Raw genomic sequence first — 25405 nt, 5'->3', positions numbered from 1 at the left:
AGCAAATACTGTGGTTTTCCAAGAAAGAAGAAATTCTTCCTCAATGTTGTAACATAGAAATCCTATGAGTTTCCAGCCTGCCTGCTTGCCCTAAGGATTTCGTAGTTGCCATCCCCTACAGTAGCATGAGCCAATTCCTTAAAATAAATAAATCTCAGTTCTCCCTCCCCACACTGGTCCTGTTTCTGTGGAGAATCCTAATGCAGTTGGTACTTTGTATTTATTTGCCTATCTTTGAGATTGCCATGACCTTTTAAGGACGCTTAAGCCCTTTGTCATGCTTTTCTATACATACTCTGTACTATTTGTGTATTGGAGTGTTGTTTGGCTATTTATATAGTCAATGAAAGTGCTGGAAAGCCTCCATTTGCATATGTCACTCTTATCACCTCTGTCATTTTAGGACATGCCAAATGCTTACTGTATTATCATATGATTATTTATTTATTTAGAAAGGTATTGAAGATTTCTGGTTGTCGTCTTCACCGTGCATAACCAAAAGTACTATAATTACATCAAAATAGTCAAAGTTTAGTTTTCTTGTAAATTCAAACAAAATTCATTTAGTTATGTTAATTCATCCGTTTTTTGGTAATTAATTTTTCATACTGCTCTTTGTATGAGTAAAAGGGTAGGTATCAAATTTCAGATTTTACAAGAATCCATTAATGACAAATATTACCAATTTTTTTAACTTCATTTGCAATAATGGTTATAGACAGTAACACTAATTTTTATTACTTTTATAAGAGTTATGGCATTATTATTCTAATCCATTCTTAGCATACCATCAGGATCACTTGAGTCTCATTCTCATAAAATATGCAGAAAAAGTGTGCCTTGAGACCATTTATCTGCCAGGAAAAACACATTTTATTACCTGCTAATTATTGTCCCAAATTTATATATAGTGATAATGTTGGCAGATTGTGGCTAGCCATAGGATTGTTTTTTTCTCTTACCACATACTTCACTTTTCTTTATTCTCTGCGTAAATTTGAGAGAGTGAATAAAGAAGTGAAATTTTAAATTGAAATCTATACAGAAAATTAGAAGCTTACTTCCTTTCTTCTGAATATATTCTTTGAGAGAACAGCCCAATCATCATCCTCATTTAAAATAATGTAAGTAATGTTTACATAAGAAGAAAGCCATGGAAAGAATAGTCCTACTCATTGCTTGGGGGAAAATTTGTAGTGATGAAATGGAGAAATTAGAACTTAACTCCTGTTTAATTTTTTCTTCTCTAAGTCCTGTGTTGTGTTTTGTTTTTTCTTTCACTACTCTCCCTCAGTATAAAAATCACTTTTTCACAGAGGACATTGGTAAAGGGGAACAGAAGCCCTAGAGTAGTGAGAAGATTGATATTGTGTACCAGTCAGCTGATAATATGTACATAATTGCCTGTCCAGGTGAATTGTGATCAAGGAACTTGCAAATAAAAGCAGTGAAACATTACCTGTGATAAAAGAATGAGCTAAGTACTCTGCACTACAAATGCAAAAGTATTGTAAACTTTCAAAAAGAATATTTCACAAACTGGTGATTATTGAGATGTTTCCTAGCGTGATTCCAGAATGGATTGTTAAAGACGATTGGTGACTTCTGGAACCAAGGTTGGATTCTTAAGAAAATATTGTCCTACTAAACTTACCCTTTGGAGGACAGATTTACTAGGATAGACAGGAAAATGGAGCAGGACAGATTATCTCAAATTTAATAAATTAAGTTCTCAAAGATCATTGCAAACAAAAGTATGAAATACATGAGGGCAAGGGCATTAGATAAAAATTGGCTAAATGGTCCCACCAAATATATAAATATTTGGATTTATATATTTATATCCACTTAGAAGAATGATCTATAGTGGAATGCCACAGTGATGTCTTCATCCTTATTCTGCTCAATATTCTGCTCAATATTATTATCAATGATTTGGATAAAAATATTGAAAGCATTTTTACACATTTGTATATGACATTAAATTGTATTTAGAGTATTTTAAAAGGCTGGAGTAGTGGGGCTATATCCAAAGTCGAAATTCAAAAGGAATAATTAATGTCATACTTAAAACTTCAACATTTAGTAGAAAATTAGGAGCCAAACTCAGCCATACAACATGTATTTAACATTTAGGGCTTTTATTTAACAGTAAGTTGTAAAGGCAAGTTTTAAAAACGAATGTCATTTTAGTCTGATGTAATTGAAATTAACTTTCCAAAAAAAAAAAAAAAAGAGAGAAGAGGGAGGTACCACTCTTTTTAGACTTATATCACATAATTCCTTTCAGTACTGAGTGTCATACTTTTAAAAGTATGTATTCAAATTGGAAGATATTTAATGGACAGCGGATACAAGGTTGAAGACACATGCAGATATATAGTATAGAAAACAATTTAAGATACTTGAACTAAGTTGCCTATTTGGAAGATTGTTATATGAAAAAAGATTAGACTTATTTTGGAACCTTATAGAACTAGGGTACTGAAGCTAGAAGGAAACATTTTAACTCAACATGAAAATACAAAGTGGTATAAGGTTCACCTAACGGTATTGTGTTGATATGAAATAGGCTATATTAGACCATTTTTACCTATAACTATTTCACATATTTCAACCTAATATAAAGGGATAGTGAGTGAGTAGTGTTCCCTTCAGGTAGCAAATTTCCTTTCTCTGGAGTAAGCTTATAACATCTGCAATCATTTAATGGGTAGTTTGTGGAGGGGTTTCAAGCATTGGATGAGTAGTCAGATTGTGTCTTTTAAGTTCATTTCTGATCTAAAGATTTTGTGATTCTAGAAATTGAATTTAATTTTACATTCACTGGGTGTTTGCTGAATGGAGATCCAGATTGACAGGGACATAAGTAGAGTTGACATTGTCTTTGTTGATTTAAAATGTCCTCATTTGTCTAGATTCATAAATATCTTTTGCTAAATTTAAGGACGTGATATGAGAATATTCTATATAGTGTAGGCTGTTTAGTCCAATCCTTAATTTGAATATTTTTTAAAAACCTTTCTATCTTTACAATTACAACTTCTTAAAAAAAAATTTTACTTCTGTAAACCAATGTCTTGGATATTTTCCTGCAGAAATGTTAATATTTTCTTTAAAATATCCACTCTGGATAAAATTAGTTCTTTGGGTAGAAATAATTTCCCATGTAATACTTTTTATTAGCTTTTAGAAAATAAAGTATTGAAAGTAGATAGCAGAAATAATAACATATAGCTGCTTATTGCAGAAAAGTTATCCTGAAAACTAGTTTCTACCTACTAAATTTATTTTCTTTGCTCAGGGTTTTAAAAATGTGTTCTGTTTTAAATAACGATTTTAATGAAAAATGGAGACGTGAGAAAGATCCTCAATGGATTCTGTATCATATAAGCAATTTAATAATTCATATTGGAAAGCTAATCATTCTTTTTGGTACCTTATGATTAAAACTCACGAATCAGAAATTTGATGTTAGATGGAATATAGTTCTGTTACCTGGTCACTCAAAGCATTGTTTCGGTGGCCACAAGGATTGTCTGAATCAAGCTTGGAAGTAATATTCTGCATTTAAATTCTCATTTGAACTCCTTTCAAGGTCTGTTTCAAGAAATGGTGACCCATTAGGTTTTCTCAAAAAAACTTTTCATAGATAGCTATGAGTTTTCCATTTATTCCTTTCATGTTTGTTCTTTTTTTTTTTTTTTTTTTTTTGGTACGCGGGCCTCTCACTGTTGTGGCCTCTCCCGTTGCGGAGCACAGGCTCCGGACGCGCAGGCTCAGCAGCCATGGCTCACGGGCCCAGCCGCTTCGCGGCATGTGGGATCTTCCCGGACCAGGGCACGAACCCGTGTCCCCTGCATCGGCAGGCGGACTCTCAACCACTGCGCCACCAGGGAAGCCCTCCTTTCATGTTTTAACACTTCGATAGTATGAGCGGCAATGAAAGAGGAAATAAATAGGTGAAGTGAGGACTGAAGTTCAGATTATAAAATTACCATATTTACAAGTAGCATGTCCAGAAAAGCATGTACAATTATGCTATATATGTGCATGCTCTAAGCATTTTACTCTATTAACTAATTTAATATTTATATTGCTTTTGCATTAAAATGAATGGAACAAATAGATTAGACTACCTGGAACAGAGCTTACATGAAGAATTTGCAGTTGTGCCCAAAACAGTGATTCTGTAGGCTCTCCTCAGAGTAGAAGGACCTGGAGTAGATGGAAAGCTCTAGAGTGCCAGCAGCTTCCAGCTGTTCCAGACCAGCCACTTCTGTTTACCCCACCGTGCCTTCCTGTTAAAACCCATGAGTCAAAGTCTGCCAAGAACTCACCTGTAGTCTAACAGAGTGTGGTTTAAAGCTTGCTGCAGCAAAGGATAATACGTACCAAGGGGACTATGAATGTCTCTAAAAGGGGGAGTAGGGATGAATTATGATAGAGTTGGGGGGGTTATAATTGGTCATAGAATGGTCTTGCAAAGATTTGTCAGAATTTATTTTAAAAGTTGCTCATCGCTTCTTGGTCTTTTGGCTAAGATCAAGTAAGTGTATTTTAAAAGTTGCTGTGACAGTCTGTGATCTTTAGAATACATGAATCTGTCTAGAGTTACTGTTAGGTTGGTTTTTCTGTGTTCTTGGAATGTATGGGTCTGAGTGAAATGTCGTTAAAAGATTAGAGCTTGCATAGTCTGTTATGCACGTCATGGCTAGGTCTGGCACAATTTATTTATTTTGTGATTCAACTGTGTTTTGAAAAATATGGTTTTTGTTTCCATTCACAGTTCTTCCTCTTGGGCTAGCTGTCAGTAACACAGTTTTTCACTTTATCGATGTAATTGTAATCTTTTTATTTTTTAACCTTAGGTGAAGAAAGGTAATCATACTCCTCAGTTCTTGGCATATTATCCTCTTGTGTCTTACAAGGCCCTTCCCTGTGTGTGTGTGTGTGTGTGTGTGTGTATGTGTGTGTAAGTGTATGTATGTATACATATATAAAATTTTTATCCTTGTTCCCTGCTCCCAGTGTCTTCCCTCTGATTGGGGGAACCATTTTAATGTGTCCTTATTTGAATGTGTTCTTGTAATCTGTGTGTTATTATTTTGTGTGCATGTATTTTTATTTTACAAAAATTTTATTATGTACAGAATGCATTGTTTCCTATGCTTCTAAGAGAAATCCACTGAACATTTTGCTTAAAAAATCTAAAACTGTTGCTTTATGTTCATGTAAATACTATCCGTTACTATGTATAAATTGAATTTCTTTTTCTAAATTTCAGAATCCATGGTATGAATTCACCTTTTTCTTCTATCTACTCACCCATAATGGACATCTAGGTTGTCTCTTAACTCTTCACCAACCCAGAAACTTTTATGTGCCCTTATAATGTGCAAGAAAAAAAAAACAAAAGCAAAAGGTCTGTTCATCTATCTATTCCTATCATCATCTCCATCCAAGAGTGTAACTGCTGTACGATAGGCCATGCAGATATTTTACTAAGTGCTGCCAGTTTGTTCTCCAGAGTGGTGGTGACAAGGCTATCATCCGGCCAGCGATGCACAGGTTCCTACATCCCCATTTTTCCCCAAAGACCTAGCATTCTCCAGCTTCTAACTTTTACTTTTTTTTTTTTTGTTTTTTTGGCTGCACTATGAGGCTTGCAGGATCTTAGTTCCTGGACCAGGGATCAAACCTGGGCCCACGGCAGTTGAAAGCATCAAGTCTCAACCACTGGACCACCAGGGAATTCCCAAATTTTTACTTTTTTTAATAAGTGATAGATACCTCATTCTTAACTTAAATGTCTTATCATAAGTTTGTTAACTTTGGGGATTAACTTTTCAATAAATTATTCATTAACCTTTTTTTTATTAAATTGAGTTTGATCTATTTTTCTTGTCAGTTTGCAGGGGTTCTTTGTCAATTGAAATATTAATCCCTAAAGGTTTTTAGATAAATTTCTTTCATCTGTAAATGGAATACTAACTTGGTTCTTAATATCTATTGCTAAAAAAAAATCCCTTATTTCGATGTAATCCAATTAATCATTTTTGCCTTGTGGTTTGTACTAAATTTCTTTAAGAATTTCTTTATTGTCTTTACAGCCAAAGGCTTATTTGTACATGTTTTTCTTATTAACTTTATAATTTTAACTTTCATATTTTGGTATTTTATCCCTGTAGTCTTACTTTGTTTATAATGTTAGATAAAGATTCAGTATCCATTTTCATGTTTCTCCCTAAAATGAGCCACTTGCCCTAGTAGCATATACTTAAGGAGTCTGGTTCCTGGTTAAAAACCTATATGTGATTTTTTTCAGGTCTGATTCTAGGCAGTTACAAAGGCTTTACTGGCAGGTCTCAGAGGGAAAGTACATTGTAGCCTTTGAAGGGTGCTGCATTCAAGTATTCAGGCCCCACTGCTGGCCGTGCTCTTCACATAGCTGCATTTCTGCCTCAGGTGCCTTCATTCCTAATGCTCTTTATCTGAGGCCCTGGGCAGAAGTCTTCTTCAGGTGCTTCTGCCCAGCCTCTTTAGTGGGAGGAGGAGAGAGAACTCTTCCCCACTCTGACTCAGTCTTCAGTACTTTTCCTCTCCTCGTCCTGCCCGCCTTTTTTTCCCTCCCACCCCAGGGTCCATAAAACATCCAGAGACTTTTGTTCAGTGCTCCTGCAGCAGTGAGATGACTCCCACTTCTGTGCTGATTCACCTGGCCTTCACCTTGTGCTCAGTTCCACGGAGTCAAGGGGTTTTAGCCACTTCCTTATACCAGACCAGTAAGTGATTAAAGCCTTCTTTATTACTCTCATTTTGGCTCACCTTCGCTTAATCAGCAACTCCGACACCTGAGTTTGCTCTCTTCAGCTCAACCGAGCTGCTGAAAACACTAAGGCCATGGATCTCAAACTGTAGTTCTTGACCCAGCAGCTTCAGTATCAGCTTCACTTGGGCACAGTTGGAAACGCAAGTTCCCTAGCACTACTGCAGACTACTGAATCCGAAACTCTGCTCTTGGGAGACAATAAATTGAAGAGTCACTTTTGTTATCAGGAAAAGAATATTCCCCTCCTATCAAAATCTGAAGCAGGAATACATAATTTAATAATATAAGATAGCTTTTAATTGAATTAAAAAGTTACATCGCACACTTTAAACTTACACAATGTTATATGTCCACTATATCTCAATAAAGATGAAAAAACTTAAAAAAAATAAACTCTGCTCTTGGACTGATCAATCTCTTAACAAATCTTTCAGGTGATTCTAATACATGCAAAAGTTTGAGAACCACTGAACAAACAGTTTATACATTGTTTTTTTGTGGTGCTTCTTTATCGTATATTAAGTTCCCATGTATACATGGGTCTGTCTCTGAGCTTTCTATTCTCTTGCACTAATCTGTTTATTTTTGTATAAATAACATACTATTTTTATTACTATGTTTTATTACAGTGTGGTATATGTTAATATGTGGTATGGCAAACCTCTGCTCTTTCTTCTTGATGATTTTTTTTCTTTCAACATTTTAAATATTTCACTCTCTTTTAGCTTGCATGGTTTCTGAAGAGAAATCTACTGTCATTCTTATCCTTTTCCTCTTGTAAGTAAAGTGTTTTTTTCCTGCTCTGGCTTCTTCCAAGATTTTTTCTTTTTCTTTTTTTTACCCTGCTATTTGAATATGATCACATAGGTGTAGGGGTTTTGTGGGGTTTTTTTGGTGTTCATCTTACTTGATTTTCTCTATGCTTCCTGGATCTGTGGTTTGGTATTTGTCATTAATTTTAGAAAAATTTTGGCCATTATTATTTCAAATATTTCTTCTGCTTCATTCTTTCTTCTCCTTTTGGTATTTCAATTACACATATGTTATGCTTTTTAAAATTGTCTCATGATTCTTGACTGTTCTGCTCTGTGTTTTTATTTTCCTCCCCTCCTCCCCCACTTTTTACTTAAGTCTAGGAAGTTTCTATTGACCTTTTTTTTTTTTTTTTGCGGTACGCGGGCCTCTCACTGTTGTGGCCTCTCCCGTTGCAGAGCACAGGCTCCGGACGCGCAGGCTCAGCGGCCATGGCTCACGGGCCCAGCCGCTCCGCGGCATGTGGGATCTTCCCGGACCGGGGCATGAACCCGTGTCCCCTGCATCGGCAGGCGGACTCTCAAGCACTGCGCCACCAGGGAAGCCCCTATTGACCTATCTTAATGCTCATGGTTCTTTCCTTGGTTAGGTTGACTCTACTGATGAACCCATCAAAGTCATTCTTTTCTTCTGTTTTGACTTCTAGTATTTCCCTTTGTTTCTTCCTTAGAGTTCCCATTATCCACCTGTTCTTGCATGTTATCTTCTTTTTCCATTAGCTTCCTCAACATATTAATCATCTTTATTTTAAATTTCCAGTCTGATAATTCAGAAATCTCTGTCATATCTGAAACTGGTTCTGATGCCTTTTTTTGGTTCCCTCAGACTTTTTAGCCTTTTAGTATGCTTATAATTTTTTTGTTAAAAGATAATTTTGTATCTATGTATGGTGACCAATGTTAGATTTATTGTAGTGATCATTTCTCAGTATATACAAGTATCAAATCAATACACTGAATACCTGAAATTAATATAGTGTTATATGTCAGTTATACCTCAATTTAAAAAAAAGATGAACATGTTGTAGCGTGTAATCGGAATAGAGGTAAATAGACTCTTAATGGGAGGTTTTGTTAATTTGTTTAGAAGTGAGTAGCTGTGTTTAATATTTTCTGTTGCTGTAAGTTACCAGAGGGTTCAGATTCCTTAAAGGTTTTTATTTTTGTCTCCCCTCTTGTCTTTGGCTTCCCTAAGAACTCTTTAGAAGAGTCTGTGTCTTACAGCTCTGTCAACTATTATGGACTATAATATACTAGAACCTTATTGGTTTGGTGATATAAGGCATTGGGGAGGGAAAGTATTCTGTAATCTTATGATTAAATCTTCATCTTTTAGTGGGCCCGTGACCTTCACAAGTGTTAGCTGGCTTTTTCCCCCCTCTAGGAAGGCTAGAGGGAGCTGGAATCTTGGTAAAATCTTTTGCCCAGGTGGAAGGTTTATAAGGTTTTGATAAAGTCTTTTCACCTAAAGAATAGGCTTTTGTTATGGAGAATGCTCTAGGCATAATTCACAGTGGTTATAATAATTCACACTTTTTCTACTCCCCTCAACAGAACCATGAGGGGAAATTTCTGGGCTCTTCATACTGAAATTCTGATGGGATTTCTGGGGGGAGAATCCATAAAAGTGTGTGGAATCCCTAAGCCATCAGCTTTCAAGAGTTCTCACTGTCACACATCCTTACTCAGCCTCCAGCAGTTCCTCAAATTTACCATTCAAGCACCTACCAGTTTATATCTCCAGTAGCTTCTGCTCTAGGTAAGATGATCTTGGCTGTGACTCACTGGATTTCCTAGTTGTAAATTTGGGGGGTGGGGTGGGATTTGCTCTGTCCCAGTTCTCTGATAGACCTAAGGCATGTCATTGATCTTTAGTTTGTTTCAGCTTTTTTTCTTAAGAATCAGGGTGATCTTCCAAGCTCTTTACATGTCAAAGCTGAAACCAAAAGTGTGCATATACGTTTTCATTATCTACTTTAGCAAGTTTGTTTTAGCCATCAAATCTTTTCTTAGATTAAATCTTCTATTGAAGACTTTTCTTACAAACAAGACCAATAAAGGCATAGTGACTCTAGTTGAAGTGGAGATGGAGATGTCTAGTACTCTGTTGGACAGAATTTGAAAACTGTTGGTCCCTACCATAAGCTGATCAGGACCACGGTTGAACCCTTCTGAATATTCTATTATTTTTTTGTCAAGCATTCTATCTGTAACTGATGTTAGAACTTAAAATTGCATTTTTCATTATATAATATACTCATTCATGATCATTCACAGTGTTTACTGTGTGTCCTCATATGCTTCATATATATATATATATATATAGAGAGAGAGAGAGAGAGAGAGAGAGAGAGTTTATTTGGGGGGAAGTAATGGAGTATGTTGTATTTTAAAATATGTGTTTTATAACACGGAGAAAATAAAATATTCTGCTAAAAAAATCCCCCTCATTGTCTAGGGAATATGTTTTTCTTGCATATGGAAGAGAAAGAGTCATTGTTTTTTTATTTTCTATATTCTTTCTCTAGATGGATGTGTAATTTTTTAAGAAAATATGCCAAAGGTGTTTGATGTGATTACTTCATTTCCCATCAAAAAGATATTAAAGATGTGATAATCTTTCCCAAGGTGTTATTCACCAAATCTGCATTTCATGATAATTATAAGGTTTGTGTGAGAAAATTACCAGACCTTTTTTAAGTCTTCCAACTTCAGAGTCTTAAAACTTTCAGCTAAATTTTGAGGAGTGGGGCTGGGAGTCTGATATATAATTCTTTTTATTGACTTTCCAATTTCTGTCATGTTATATATGCTGCTGACCTGTTTTTCAACTGAACCAGTAATTTAGTCCATTACTGGTCTGTGTAAATCTTAGCCACAGCTATTTCCCAAGGTGGTTTTGGGTCTAACGAGTGGTTGGTGTTGATGTCCAGCAGGAAGTCTTGCAAACCAGATGACTGGTGTGGTTCAAACTGTAACCTTGTTAAAGCATTGGTCAGGTTGCACTTAGAGTTATTTAATTAGTTTCCCAATAATATTTGTGTACAATTTTTAGGTGACCACTACTTTTTTTTCTTTCATCATAGTACAGAAAAAGACAGTTGCTTGTTGCTATCAGAGTCATATATTAATCCAATACTTTTTTTTTTATTAAGTTATCTTTAGGCAGGCATTTTAATAACTGTTAGAACTTCACTTGAATACGAGTACCTATAATGGTGTTGTCAACTTAAATTGAAAGTTTTCAATATATTAGGCAGTCTAATAAAAAGGTTTTTTAAAAGTATAAGAACATTCTCTGCCTTCAAGAAACTAAGAGCCTTATTATGGGAGACAGCTATAAAATAAATTATAATAAAATATAATAAACAATACACTAGTGATAGAAACAAAATACTCTGGGATTATAGATAAGAGAGCAGGCAATTCATTCTGAGTTTTCAAGAAAGAATTCAAAAGAGGTAACATTTTAATGAGAAAAGATTGGCTTTTGCCTGGAAGAGAAAGTAAGTCCATTTTAAGGGACAAAAATAGTATGAGTTAAAAATTAAAGTGTATGTGTATATTTTTCTTCAAGTTTATTGAAGTGTAATTCACATAAATAGAATCTACCCTCTTAGGTGTACCATTCTTTGTATTTTGACGGACCTGTACAATTTCACAACTACCACCTAAAAGAAGATTAAAATTAAACATTTCCATCACCCCCCAAAAATCCTCTCATTTTCCTTTGTAGTCAGTATATACGTGTATTTTTAGTAGAATTCTTGAGTGGAAAGTCAACTTATACATTATTTCTTTCATGGAATGTGCTTGTGATGTTGTATCAGAAAAGTCATTGCCTTTAAGTTCATCTAGGTTTTTCTCCTAGGTCATCTTCTAGGAATTTTACAAGTTTTGCATTTTAGGCCTATGATCCATTTTGAGTTACTTTTTGTGAAGGGGGTAAGGTTGCTGTCTAGATTCATATTTTTGTGTGTGGATGTCCAATCATTCTAGCAACACTTGTTAAAAAGACTATCTTTATAACATTGTATTGCCTTTGCTCCTTTGTCAAAGATCAGTTGACTGTATTTATAGGGGTCTATTTCTGAACTCTGTTCTTTGTCTATTCTTTTGCCAATACCACACTGTTTTGATTGCTGTAGCTTTACAGTACGTCTTGAAGTCAGAGAGTGTCAGTCCTCCAACTTTGTTCTTCTTCAGTATTGTGTTGGCCATTCTGTTTTGTTTTTATGTTTTGTTTTTTTGTCTTTCCATATCTTTAGAATCAGTGTGTCAGTATCCACAAAATACCTTGCTGGGATTTTGATTGAGATTACATTGTGTTTATAGATCAAGTTGGGAAGAACTGACAACTTGACAACATTCAGTCTCCCTTTCATGAACATGAAATATATTTTGATTTATTTAATTGTTCTTTGATATCTTTCATCAGAATTTTGTAGTTTTTCTCATGTAAATCTTGTACATATTTTGTTGGATATATACCTAAATTTTTCATTTGGGGGATGGTAATGTAAAGTGTATTGTGATTTTAGTTTCATACTGTTTGCTATGTAGGAAAGGGATTGACGTTCGTATATTAATCTTGTATACTGCAACCTTATTATAATTGTGTATTAGTTTCAGGAATTTTTTGTCAATTCCTCAAGATTTTCTACAAAGATGATCATGTCATCTGTGAACGATGACAGCTTAATTTCTTCTTCCTTTTTATTTCCTATTTTTACACTATTTCATTAGCTAAGACTTCCAGTACAATGATGAAAAGCTGAGGTGAGAGACATCATCCTTGCCTTCTTCCCCAGTTTTTGCTTCATCCCTTTATATCACTCCCTCGGGTTAAAGGCCTGTTTAAGTAGGAGGAATAACCTATTTGCTTACATTTTTTTCATGCCTATTAGAAATTATATCTATTTGGGTGAAATAAATCTAGTACAGCTTATCTTTAGTCTTATTTTATTCACTTTAAGAAGTTTATTAATATTATTGAGTTTGTGGTAACTGCATAGATTTAATCCCATAGGTCATCTTATTTAGGTTTTCTTTCCAAACAATATTTAATGTGTTGGCCCATGAAGAGATGAAACAATTGTGTGTGACTCACTTTATATTAAGACGTTTATTAAATTTATTAAGTGTCTTTCAAATCGTGTTAAATGGAGGCTTATAGGAAGATGTGCTTTAAGACCATCCTACCAGATCACTTGATCTTTTTCAGTGTTTGTGCTTTCTAGAAAGTGAAAGAAGATACTTGTTGAGTTTGCTTTATAGAATATGTACTACACACACACCACATACATATAAAGTAATGTGAAGTTTGTGGACCTGTGATAAATGGATAACAGTATACCTGAACATGAGCTTCTCTGATTGCTTAGTCTAAAATTTGATATACAAAAACTACGTATGATTGTGATTAAATCTGTTTACAGTATCTCCTATGACTCACATTACAGGAAAGAAGAGATTTTTTTATATTTCTTTTTTTTTTTACAGGAATCAAGTAAAAACCACAGAACCTCTATATTTATATTTGAGTATATATCAAACATTTTTCTCTTGGAAAAAGTTCTTCCAAAAGAGGGGAAAAGCATAACCCATTTCTGAGTGCCTTTTGTTTTAAGCTAAATTTCAAAGGACTGTCCTTGATACCCTTATATTAAGCAGCTACTCTGTAAGATTAATGGGACTCTGTGGTTTGCATTTATTTCTTCAATTTGCTTTAAAAATTACTAAAATTTCAATATAATTTTAAGAAGCAATCAATAGAATATTTTAGATAAACAAAATATAATAAACTCTTCACTGTTCTTGAATGAGATTTACTGGTTTAGATTTCAATTAATTTTCATAGTGCCTCTCAAAATGTTGTAAGGCTATGTCTTGCAAATTCTGTAGAAAGTATCTCTGTTTCGAAATTATAAATATTTGAAAAGAGTCGTATGATAAATGTTTTCATTGGTTCAATTTCGGCTCTGAGGTATGTAACAAAAGGTGTTCAGAACATCCTCACCTTGGAATGGTCAGCTAGTAAGGTACAAAAGAATGTACTGACTATCTCTTATATCATCAAAATCCATGTGTGCCATTTCCAGGGTGCTGAATGTTAATTGAGACAATTAAGCAATTCTCTGTTGAGGCAGACGGCAGAAGTAATACAGGCAATCTCCAGATATACTTTATACTTTATTTTAGATATAATAAAGGGAGTCTGAAACCTTTTTGGCCAAAGGTTGATACTTTATAATTTCTAGCTTATTGTGATTAAATAACTAAAACAATATCTGGCCCAGAGAGGAAAGACATTGCTACTTCTGGAAGAATATGTCAATGAACAAACCTCAAATCCAGCGCACCTTCTACTACTGTCCCCTATAAAAACTGCAAAAAGAGCTCCAATCATTTTCCTTCTTGTACAGACAATACTAGTAATAGTTGAAAAGGAGTAGTTATAGTATCAGAAGTAGAAATATTTGTAAAGATGTTCAGCATGCTTAGTCAATAGTGAAATGCAAATAAAAACCACATGAGATTGCCAAGATGACTATAGTAATAATAATTTAAAAAGCAGAAAGTAAAATATTGTAAAGAATATGGAAAGATTGGAACATTTGTACATTGCTGTATTGCGAATATTATTTATTGATATTTGTACGTGAATGTTTAGCAGCATTATTCATAATTGGTGAAAAGTGGAAACAACTCCAGTGTCCCTCAACAGGTGAATAGATAAATAAAAGTGGTATGTATGTACAGTGGAATATTATTCAACCATAAAAAGGAATGATGTTCAGATACATACTACAATACTGATGAACCTTGAAAACATTATACTGAGTGAAATAAGCCAGATACAAGGGACAATTACTGTTTGATTCCATGTATATGAAGTATCTAGAATAGGCAAATTCATAGAGATGAAAAGTAGATTAGAGATTGCCAGGGGCTGAGATGAGGAAGAATGGGTTATTGCTTAATGGGCGCAGAATTTCTGATGAGGATTATGAAAAAATTTTGAAATAGTGATGATGGTTATATGGCATTGTGAGTATAATTAATGCCACTTGTCCATTTTAAATTGGTGAAAATGGAAATTTTTGTTATATATATTTTTTACCAAAATATATAAAGGAAGTACAAGTAGTAGTGTAATAATAGCACCTAACATTTAAATTTTACTATTTAACAGGCACTGTCCTGAGGTGTTTATATGTCGTAAACTATCTGTTTCTCACTGTAGACATATTTTATCCACAAATAGTTAATATTAGTAAATGAAAGGCAAGAATATTGTACTGTAATAATTGAGGTCTTAATTATTTTGGCCACCTTCTCTTTTATTGCCATCTGTTCCTGTAAAAGCACTTATAATTAGTTGGACCTCCAATGCCCCATGGATACTGAGGGATAACTATTTTTTTTCTATTAGAACTTTTTATTTAAAATTTGTATATTTTTAAAAGTTTATTTCTACTTATTTATTTATTTCCAAATCATATTTGGTACTTCCTACTTTTAAAAAGTTACGTGTGTTTTGGGAAAAAATTAGTTGTTATGGTATTTGTTGAAGAAAATTTGTTTTATAAAATAGTTCTACAAGTCAAATATAAGAAAATGTATTTATGTTTCATGTATTGTCTATTAGACATTAATGTCCATGAGAGCAGCATCCCTGGAAACTAGTACACTGTCAGGTGTTGGTACACACCAAGCAAATATTTCTTGTATGATGGTTGGGAAAAAATGCATTAACATATTTATAAATTTACATAGAGAGATGGACAAGTTGGTAGGGAAATGATATATAATAATTTACAAATTAGTATATGAGGGTAAACTTTCCTTTAAGACAATTTAATTTAAAAATAAGATTAAAATATATAGTTGAATTTCTACCATGAAGATTTATGATTTAATTTATAATTTAAACAATTTTAAGAAAGAAAAGACCAATAGAAAATCAACATTTATAGGATATTGTTCCAGTGGAACAGTTTCCTTAGTTAGCTGCCGTTATAGTCCATGATTCTGTTCTCTAAGATCATCTCCCTCATCCCTTGTCCTGCTATTGTTTGTAATTTGGTATTTTCTCTCTGGAGTACAGTTTGAAGGTATGCATCAAAATATAAAACATGCTCAATTTTCAACCTGCTCATACTGCTTCTAGGAATTTTTCGTAAGACTGTAATACACAGATTCACAAAGATGCATGCATAAAAATCAAGATTTTTTTTAAATTGAAATATTGCAGACAACATGAATGTGTGTAGATAGCACAATGATAAAATGTAAATTTAATTTAATAAAACAAAAAATAGCATAGTTGTATTTATATAGAAATATGTCAGCACCTTTCTTGAGTGCAAAAGATTACAGAACAGTATTATAAACATATTATTTTAAATGTTTATGTATATCTATGTATTTAAATACACAGAGAGCTCTCCAGAAGGTTGTTTGTCTAAGTGCTATCAGTGATTTTCTTTGGGTAATGGAACCCTGGATGATTTTCACTTCTTTACATTTTTCACGATGAATGTATGTGATTCTTACAAAAACAGTATATTTTATTGAACTTTATACGGTTCTTCTTTTTTTTGTTTTTTGCGGTACGCGGGCCTCTCACTGTTGTGGCCTCTCCCGTTGCGGAGCGCAGGCTCAGCGGCCATGGCTCACGGGCCTAGCCACTCGGCGGCATGTGGGATCCTCCCGGACCAGAGCACGAACCCGTGTCCCCTGCATCGACAGGCGGACTCTCAACCACTGCGCCACCAGGGAAGCCCCTATATCGTTCTCAATTAGCCACTTGTGGATCATTCACTTTACAAATTAACTGTTTAAGACATAAACTTTTGCCACACCATTCAGCATCTTTCTGAGTCATCTTTCCTAATATCAACTGATATTTATTCAAAAAATTATCTTATTTTAATATTCTGAAAAGAACAAAATCAAAAGCATAGATTATTCAAATTCTTTTAAAGCCAAATGGAAGTGAGGTCTTACCAGACATACTACTTATATTATGTAGCTTTAGTAACTAGGTAATAGTGGCACTGCTTTTATCTATTAAGTGATTACTACTGCTGAACATGAGTGTGCAGATATAATTATTGCTGAAGCTCTTCATTTGAGAGCTGGTAAATTACTTAGCCTCTCTGGGTCTCAGATCACTCATCTGAAAATGAGGAAGAATGTCATCTGATTTAGCAATCTGTTGTGTTTAATATGGTACAACCACATGTACAGCACTTGTAACAGTGTCTGAAACTTTAAAGTGGTCAAAAAAGTTAGCTATTTTTAGCTATCTATCTGTCTAAAGTAAAGTCAGTCACTTGTATTTTCTCAAGTAGATCTATGCTTTTACTTAGGGTATATTTTATGTAGGATGCTTCTTTCAAATGATAATGTGAGGTTTATTTTGGCTCAAACAAGCTCAAAAATAGTCTTCTATTATAGTATACTGTCAGAATTAAGAAATGAAGCTCAGGAATGAATTTTTATTGCATTGTCATTGTCATTGCATTGTCATTTTTAGCTAATGTTATCCTCTTAGACTAGTTCTTGTTGGACCCCTGGAAAAGCATGGCCTACTTATAGTTAATTACTTATTGATTAGTCTGACTTATTAATATAACAATTCATTTTAAGGAGAAATCATTTTCAGAATTATTGATGACTCTGAGAACTTTATTTTGCAGTTTAATTCCAATAATTTTTACTTGTTCTGTTTTTGTTATGTTTACTCCCATCGCAAAGCCTAAATTGAATATTTTCAGTCTCATATGAGAATTGTATTATATTTATCATTTTGAAGTCTAATTATTTGCCTGGTAAAACACATTTTATCATGTGTGTTTTATAAATAGGATTAGGTATTGTTTCTGACTATGAAATTCTGTGCGCATCTAGACTTTCAAAGAATAGAACATTAAAGTCTCAGTTATTATTACATATCGTATGCTAAGCCTACTGATTTATTAGTCAAATGCTTTTCACAAATTCATATGGTACCAATAATTTCCCATCACCATGTCATGATTTATATCACAGTTTGGATTTGTTTTTAAAGAAAAACCACATTTTTGTAATTTTTCTTGTTTTCTTGAAACATAAAGATAAAAACATTAAAATTAAAAACAGGAATAATAGACTATCTTAACTTTCTATTTGGTCACTTACTCTCAATGTAGACTGCCTGCCTAAAAAATGTTTTAAATCAGAACAACTTTGAATGACATAGATCTGTTTTAAAATATTGGGTGTCAGAGTTGGTTTATATTTAAAGGAGGCTTCTATGTAAATGGCATTCTAAATCTGAGAAAATATCTTACTTGCCTTTAGTAACTGAATGAGAAATCTATGTGAATATGGATATGGAGGAATATGTATGTATATGTATATATGTTTTGTTTTCCCTAAGGGCACTGTTCAGAACAAGTATCTGGCTTATCTGTGTTGAAGATACTGAGGCTACAAATGTTGAACTTTCTTAAGAAAACTTCGTTCAAACTCCGATTGTCTAGTCCATGATAATTAGCTGATGGCTCTGTGTGCTTTTTCATTAGTACATTGGAATAAAAATAAATACATGAACTTTATATTCTTTAACATTAGCTATCACATAATATTCCTTTGACTGTTTTCATAGATTTATTTTTTTGAATCTATGGTAAAATCTTGAGATGAGAACAGTCATCTTTCAATTTCTGTAACTGCTTTACTAGAAACACAAATAATCTGTTAAGATAATTATTCATCAGGCAAACATCAGTTATAATCTGATTGCTCTCTTACTGCAAGCTAATAATAATTTTAACGAGTAAATTTTCCAAATTTAATTTTAGGAAAGGACATTTTATCATTTTCTGATTCACTTCATATTTGGAATGTTTTTAAATTAGATCTCATGTTATGTACTTTATTGAGTTTGGGGGCAAAAAAAGTATATCTTGACTGATGGAAGAAAGGTGAATTCAGGTTTTTTGGCTCCTAAGCCTTCATTTTAGCAAACTTTCTTCTTTCCTCTAGTAACTACTTCAGATGAATTCTACCAGCTGTTCTCTGTGTTGATAGATTATCAGTCTCAGAGCCATAATCATAATGCAGTTATCTTTCCTTGTAGCATCAGAGGCTCCTTGAAATGCTTGCCACAGAGAAGGAACTGTTAAAAGAAAAAATAAAGGAAGCTTTGACTCAGCAATCTCAAGAACAGAAGGTAATACTTTAAGTTTGCTTGGACTGTGGAAAGAATGTTCTGTTACCTCAAATAATACTTTAATGTCTAGCTGTCTTATCATTTACAGGAAATATTGGGAAAATGTTTGGAGGAAGAAAGGCAAAGAAATAAAGAAGCATTAGTATCTGCTGCAAAGGTATTTCTCTCTGAAAAGTTTATTCTGTAGCTTAATTTCAATTATAGTTCTACTTTTGTTATGTTTACCCCCACCTCAAAGCCTAAAATGGATGTTGTTGGTCTCATATAAGAATTGTTTTTGTCATCTTTATGTCTAATTATTTGCCTGGTAGAGACCCATCAGTAACAGTCAGTTTCTTTGTAAATAAGTGGAATTAACAAACTGAGTTTATTAATGGTTAGTCAATCTACTTTTTTTTTTTTTTTTTTTTTGCGGTATGCAGGCCTCTCACTGTTGTGGCCTCTCCCGTTGCGGAGCACAGGCTCCGGACGCACAGGCTCAGCGGCCATGGCTCACGGGCCTAGCCGCTCCACGGCATGTGGGGTCTTCCCAGACCGGAGCATGAACCCGTGTCCCCTGCATCAGCAGGCAGACTCTCAACCACTGCGCCACCTAGTCAATCTTTTAAAAATATTTCATTCCAGAAAAATCAAAAATTTTTTTCTTCTTCTACTGTTCATATTCTTGTTAAATTTACATTACACAAGATAATGATGATATTGAAATGCTTTACATTTAGATTATTAATCACTTGTTTAAAATAATATATCTACATAGGAACACTAATATCCACTTGGTATTTGATAGATATCATACAAGTAATGAGTGTGTGTGTGTGTGTGTGTGTGTGTGTATGTATATATGTATGTATGTATCAAGGTATGTGGTTTTTAAAGTCAACTTTGAAATAGATCATCTGGGTAGTATATTCATAGATGTTAAATATATGTATACTAATATATACATATGTTGACCTGAAATATACTGTCAGATATTTGTCCAGCAAAAATGGGTTTATTCAGGATTAGGAGAGAATTGCAATTTGGGGTCTGCAACCATGGCGAGCCATGTACAAGTTCCCACATGACAAGGAGAACACTTTTTTTTTTTTTTTTTTTTTTTTGCGGTACGTGGGCCTCTCACTGTTGTGGTCTCTCCCGTTGCGGAGCACAGGCTCCAGACACGCAGGCTCAGCGGCCATGGCTCACGGGCCTAGCCGCTCCACGGCATGTGGGATCTTCCCGGACCAGGGCACGAACCCATGTCCCCTGCATCGGCAGGCGGACTCTCAACCACTGCGCCACCAGGGAAGCCCCAAGGAGAACACTTTTATAGAGAGGAAAGTAAGTTGTGAGGGCTACAGGAAATACAGAGTCCATGGCTTTTCATTGGCTGAGTCGCTGCCAGGAAAGAAGAGGAGTCTTTCTTCTTCCTGTTGGTCTCTACTATAGTTGCAGGGCATAAGAGTTCCCCCTTAAATAGATCTCCTGACACTATTTAATTGAGATTTCTGTTTATGAATTTTTTACATTTTCCCCTTTGATCAAGACCTTTTTCTGAAAGCACCACTGATCAAGAATCAAGGTTTCTAGTTTTAGCTCTTTTTGTCCCTCAATTTCTGGGTGTGGTGTCTCATGTCAGAGCGAAAGTGCAGATTGGAAAACTATTGCAGTCACATTCAAGTAACGAGGAGGGGTAGGAGGGAGACCTCTTAGGCAGTTTTCTGAAGTCCATATCTTATCAAGATTATAGACATTGGAGATCATCTGAAGTGTTATGTCATCATCAAAGGTTTGGTGACAAACTTCTAAGAGGCCTGGCCTGGGTATCTTGGGAAAGCTGTCTCATCAGATGTCATCTGCTTCATTTCTGGGAAATCTTTACTTTCAGGTCACCAGATGATGTACAGGTCCCGTCAGGGTTAGGTACTTTCTTTAGGTGTGTCATGTGAATCCAAGAGTCTATTCCTTGTTGTTTGGTGGCACAAGGGTTGGTTATGAGTGCCTGATAGGGGCCTCTCCAGTGAGGTTGAAGAGAATTCTTTTGGAAGTGTCTTTTCCAGTAGACAAAATCTCTAGGTTGCAAGATGTGATGCTTAAGGTCATCATCTCCCAAGGGCGCACTGTGAAAAGATTGCTCTACCAGGGCATGGTTATTTTTAATGGAAACAACTAGGTCTTTGCAATATTGGAGTATCTCTCCTTTTATCAGTTGTGGGTCAAAAGAGGCAGGAGCCAAGTGCATTGGGTGTCCTGTGACTATCTCAAAGGGTGAGAGTTTACGAGTTCCAAAAGGAGTGGATCTGGGATTTACAGGGCCAACAGCAATGCTTTGGGCCAAGGTATTTGGAGGGCCTCTACAAATTTTTCTAACTGAATCTTAATAATGCTGTTAGTGCATTTAACTAAACCAGAGGATTGAAGGTGGTAAGCATAGTGAAAACGTTGTAAAACTGGCCAAACAGTGCAAACTTGTTGAAGCACCTAGCCAGTAAAATGGATTTCTAAATCACTATGATGTTTGAGAGGAGCTCCTCAGGTAGGGACAATCTTTTCCAAAAGTACTTTAGCCCCAGAAGAGGGAGTAACCGGTCTGCAAGGGAAGGCTTCTTTCAGTCCACTATAAAGTCTACAGACCATGACTAAAACATGAAGTTCATTAGCGATCTCCACTGTTTGAACCACAGCACGGGCTGCTTTATAGTAGTGGGGTTGAACACCGAGATTGTGCCTTTGGTGTCAGAACAGGAAGAGCTTCATCCTCAATCAGGAGAAATATTTCTCCACCCCGATTAAGAGGGAGAACTGGGAAGAGCCCCTATAATTCCTCAAAGCCCCGTTATTGAGAATTGAAAGGACATTGGAAAGGCTGGTTAGAGGACTGAAGGCACTCAAACACTTAAATTTGTAACAATCTTTCCCAGTGTCCTGGCTTTTTGCAATAATAGCAGAAACTGGGAAAGTTTTGATTTCATTCAGGAATCTTCATTTGCTGGATTTGAAGATTAAGAAATATGGTGTTCTTCCTTTTAGGTGACTCATGTGGAGTGTGAGAGAGCTGGTTTGCTAGATTAATTAAGTCTGAACTAGAGATAGTTTTCCATTTCATCCTAGTCCTTTTTACTAGAAGGGAAAATGTCCCAGTCCAGCCCATTAATAACAGAGTTAAAAGCTGCCCGGGTGGAATCAACATATGAGGGAAGACCAGAATTTTCTTTAGAAGCAGTCTGAAGTCATGTAGTAGTCATGAACAGGTTCATCCAATGTTTGTGTGCAAGGCTGGATTCTGTTCCAGTCAACCGGCTTTGGTAAAGCCCTAGGAATTGCTCGATGAAGCCACCTAGCGATTGCCTGAACCTGACCATATAAGTTAGACCTTTCAGGATTTTCCCAATTAGCAGTTTTCATCCTATGCTGGGCCTGGCCTTAACCAACAAGTACATGAACCAGCTGATATGAGTCAGAGAAACAAGGTTGATAAGTTTGAATGACTATATTAAATTCCTCAGCAAATCTGTGAGGATCTTTGGTTTATTTTGGGAAAATACTTGACTATGGCTTGCAGTTCAGCTTTAATCCAGAGAATATAGGAAATTAAGAGTTGAACTTCTGGATCCTCAGAAGGCTTAATTTTATAGGGAAAAATTCTGAAAAGTTCAGAGGGAAAGGGGGTGGGAAGAGTTTTAGAGAAAAGGAGAAGTTTGACAGGATAATTAGTATGGGGTATAGAGGAGGCATCAGCGGCATAGAAGGGTGGGAGGAAGATGGCGCCAGAGGCACAGTCTGGCCACGAGGATGCAAGGATGAGAGACGAGATGGTACCAGAGGAAGCCAAGGAAGAAGAACCTGAGGCTTTGGGAGCCATTTCATCTTTCTTTAATTGCTGGTTTGCCTCAGTTAATCTTGAAATCTTATTTTGCAGAGAGAGAGTTTTAAGCTTCTGATAATATTGGGAAGCCTTAAGATACCAATCGAAATAGGCATACCACTCAGTTCTGGAAATTTTTGAGCTATTGTGATCTAATTCAGTTTTAAGGAAATTAAGTTTGGGGATTCCAAAAGTTTCCCATAACGGCCACTGATTTTTTTTTTTGGTACGCGGGCCTCTCACTGCTGTGGCCTCTCCCGTTGCAGAGCGCAGGCTCAGCGGCCATGGCTTACGGGCCCAGCCACTCCGCGGCATGTGGGATCTTCCCGGACCAGGCATGAACCCGCGTCCCCTGCATCGGCAGGCGGACTCTCAACCACTGCGCCACCAGGGAAGCCCGGCCACTGATATTTTAACTTGCCTTTGGTCAGGTCGGTCCTTTTAGTCAGAAGTGAGCATGAAGGGGTAGGAACTATGGTTTTTAAATACCAGTTTGGCTGGAGTCCCTGTAGGGGTAGCACCCTCAAAATAGTTAACTGGGATCCCATTTCTCAGAGGTTTTTCTCTAGAATAAAAGAACAATTTTCAAACAGCTTAAATAACTTACAGCTCAAAAAGCTTGCAAACTAATACCAGCCATTTCTAAGGAGACAGCTTGGTGCTAAAGGAGCCAGGCCAAAGGCTTTTACAGGCAATTTCCAGAGAATAGCCCCTTCCAAAGGAAGAGGCCGAAGGCTGAAAAACCAATACACTTTTCAGTGAAGAAGTCCCTATTCCCAAAGGAATGGGCTGAAGGCATTTCCAGCCAGCTTCGGTTGAAACAGTCTTATCTCAAAATCAGACCAAAGTTCCAAATGCATGCAGAACAAGGCCTTAGCCAGAAAGACGAAACCTTAAAATAGATTCTGAATAAAACCTGGAGAGCTTCAAACACAAAGAGGGCATGAGCTTGGGTCTAGGAGAAAGATGTACCTTCAAACTCCAAGGTCAGCAAGAAAACAGTGAGTAACAGTGGGCTCAGTTGTGGGTACCACATCTGTTCAATAGCCCCAGAGCCTTCGGAGGTCTTCTCTGGTCCCCATGTGGGCCACCAAAGTGTTGATCTAAAATAAATAGACTGCCAGATATTTCTCCAGCAATAATGAGTTTATTCAGGAACAGCAGAGAATTGCAGTTTGGGGTCTGCAACCATGGTGAGCCACGTGCAAGTCCCCATACAACAAGGGAGAATGCTTTATCAAGGGGAAAAGGAAGTTGGGAGGGCTGTGGTAAACAGAGTCCGGGGCATTTCATTGGCTGAGTTCTTGCCAGGGAAGTAGAGGAGTCTGTCTTCTTCCTGTTGGACTCTGCCATTGTCGAAGCACTTATAAGGTGAGAGCTCTGCCTTATGGTCCCCTGACACTATTTAATTGAGCTTTCCGTTTATTAATTTTTTAACGCAAATATGGCACTGAGTGTTGAGTTTGGGATTTAGATTTAAATTTAGTAAACAAACGTTGAAAGTCTCATAGGTACAGATCACTGTGCTGAGGTGGATGTTCAAGAATGACTATGATTTTGTCTTTCTTAAAGAATTTACAATCAGGTAAATAAACATTGTTTATGTACTAATAAGGTAAGAAGGAATGCATTAAATTATTATGAGTATATAGATAGTATTTCCATGGCATTCATAGGAGGGTTTTTTTTTGTTTCATTTTGTTTATTTATTTATTTATTTGGTTGTGCTGGGTCTTAGTTAGTTGCGGCATGTGGGATCTAGTTCCTCTACCAGGAATCAAACCTGGGCCCCCTGCATTGGGAGCACAGAGCCCTAGCCACTGGACCACCAGGGAAGCCCCCCATAGGAGTTTTTGACAATAAATTTCTTTTGAACTGAGACTTGAAGGATGGCTAACATTCTGAATAGTGAGATTGAATTTTATTCCATAGGTAAGTAGAGACACATTGAAATTTCTGAGTATAGGTGGGTCATAATGGTAACTGACATTAATTTTTGGGAAATTGGAGCAAGAAAGGCCAAAGGCAGGGAAAGAATTAACAGAGTGCATCTGAAGTTTGCATAAGACAGAAATAGAATAGTAGTAGTAGCTTGGAAAGGAATGAAATAGGCAAATTCTAGAAGTAGTTAGGAGATAGAATCAACATGTTTGGTGTGGATGAGGTGGCCAGTTTGTGAACTGCCAGAATATTCATTCAGCAGCAACATAGAAAGTAATACTATTGCCTTGATACAGAGTTTGAGCTGCCTGTGATATATCTAGATGATAAAGTCAAGTAGGCAGCTAAATCTACATGACATTTACAGCTCAGTAGATAGGAATCTCCTGAAGATATTAATATGGGTTAGTATAATGGTTTTTTTTGTTTTTTTGTTTTCCAGCAGAGAGATGATAATAGTAGCCATGGAAATTATTGTCATGTATAATTACCTCAAAGGAGTAACAAGTAGAGTAACAAGTGGTCCAAGTTCTTAGCCCTGAAGGAACTCCAAAATTTAAAATCCAGAGAAAGGACGAAGTTACAAAGAATTGAAAAGACTCAGCAAAATGCATAGGAGAAATATAAGCAGCAGGCTCTCATGAAAACCAAGAAAAGAGAGGGCTTCACAAAATCAGAAATAATCAACTATATAGAATGTTGCTTTGAGGTCATGAAAGTAAGGATTAAAACAAAAAATATCGTTTGGT

General features: G+C 35.7%; 1 protein-coding gene across 19 annotated transcripts in view; it reads left to right on the top strand.

Moving 5' to 3' along the window:
* The window catches only part of CCDC91 (coiled-coil domain containing 91), a 406785-nt gene that overhangs the window by 251746 nt on the left and 129634 nt on the right, over positions 1 to 25405 (top strand). For all 19 annotated transcript variants that reach the window (XR_003437762.1, XM_027129339.1, XM_027129348.1 and 16 more), the window contains 2 exons: positions 18776 to 18868; positions 18957 to 19025. Coding sequence is in view for 18 of the 19 variants with exons in the window: in XM_027129339.1 (XP_026985140.1) it covers positions 18776 to 18868; positions 18957 to 19025 (162 nt within the window). In the remaining variant the exon portion in view is untranslated. The remainder of the gene's footprint in view (positions 1 to 18775; positions 18869 to 18956; positions 19026 to 25405) is intronic.

This window comes from Aethalodelphis obliquidens, unplaced genomic scaffold, assembly GCF_003676395.1.
Source record: "Aethalodelphis obliquidens isolate GAN/ISIS:26980383/991018 unplaced genomic scaffold, ASM367639v1 scaffold36, whole genome shotgun sequence".
NCBI lineage: Eukaryota > Metazoa > Chordata > Mammalia > Artiodactyla > Delphinidae > Aethalodelphis > Aethalodelphis obliquidens.
Note: the sequence above shows the minus strand (reverse complement) of the source record. Positions and strands in the feature narration are given on the sequence as shown.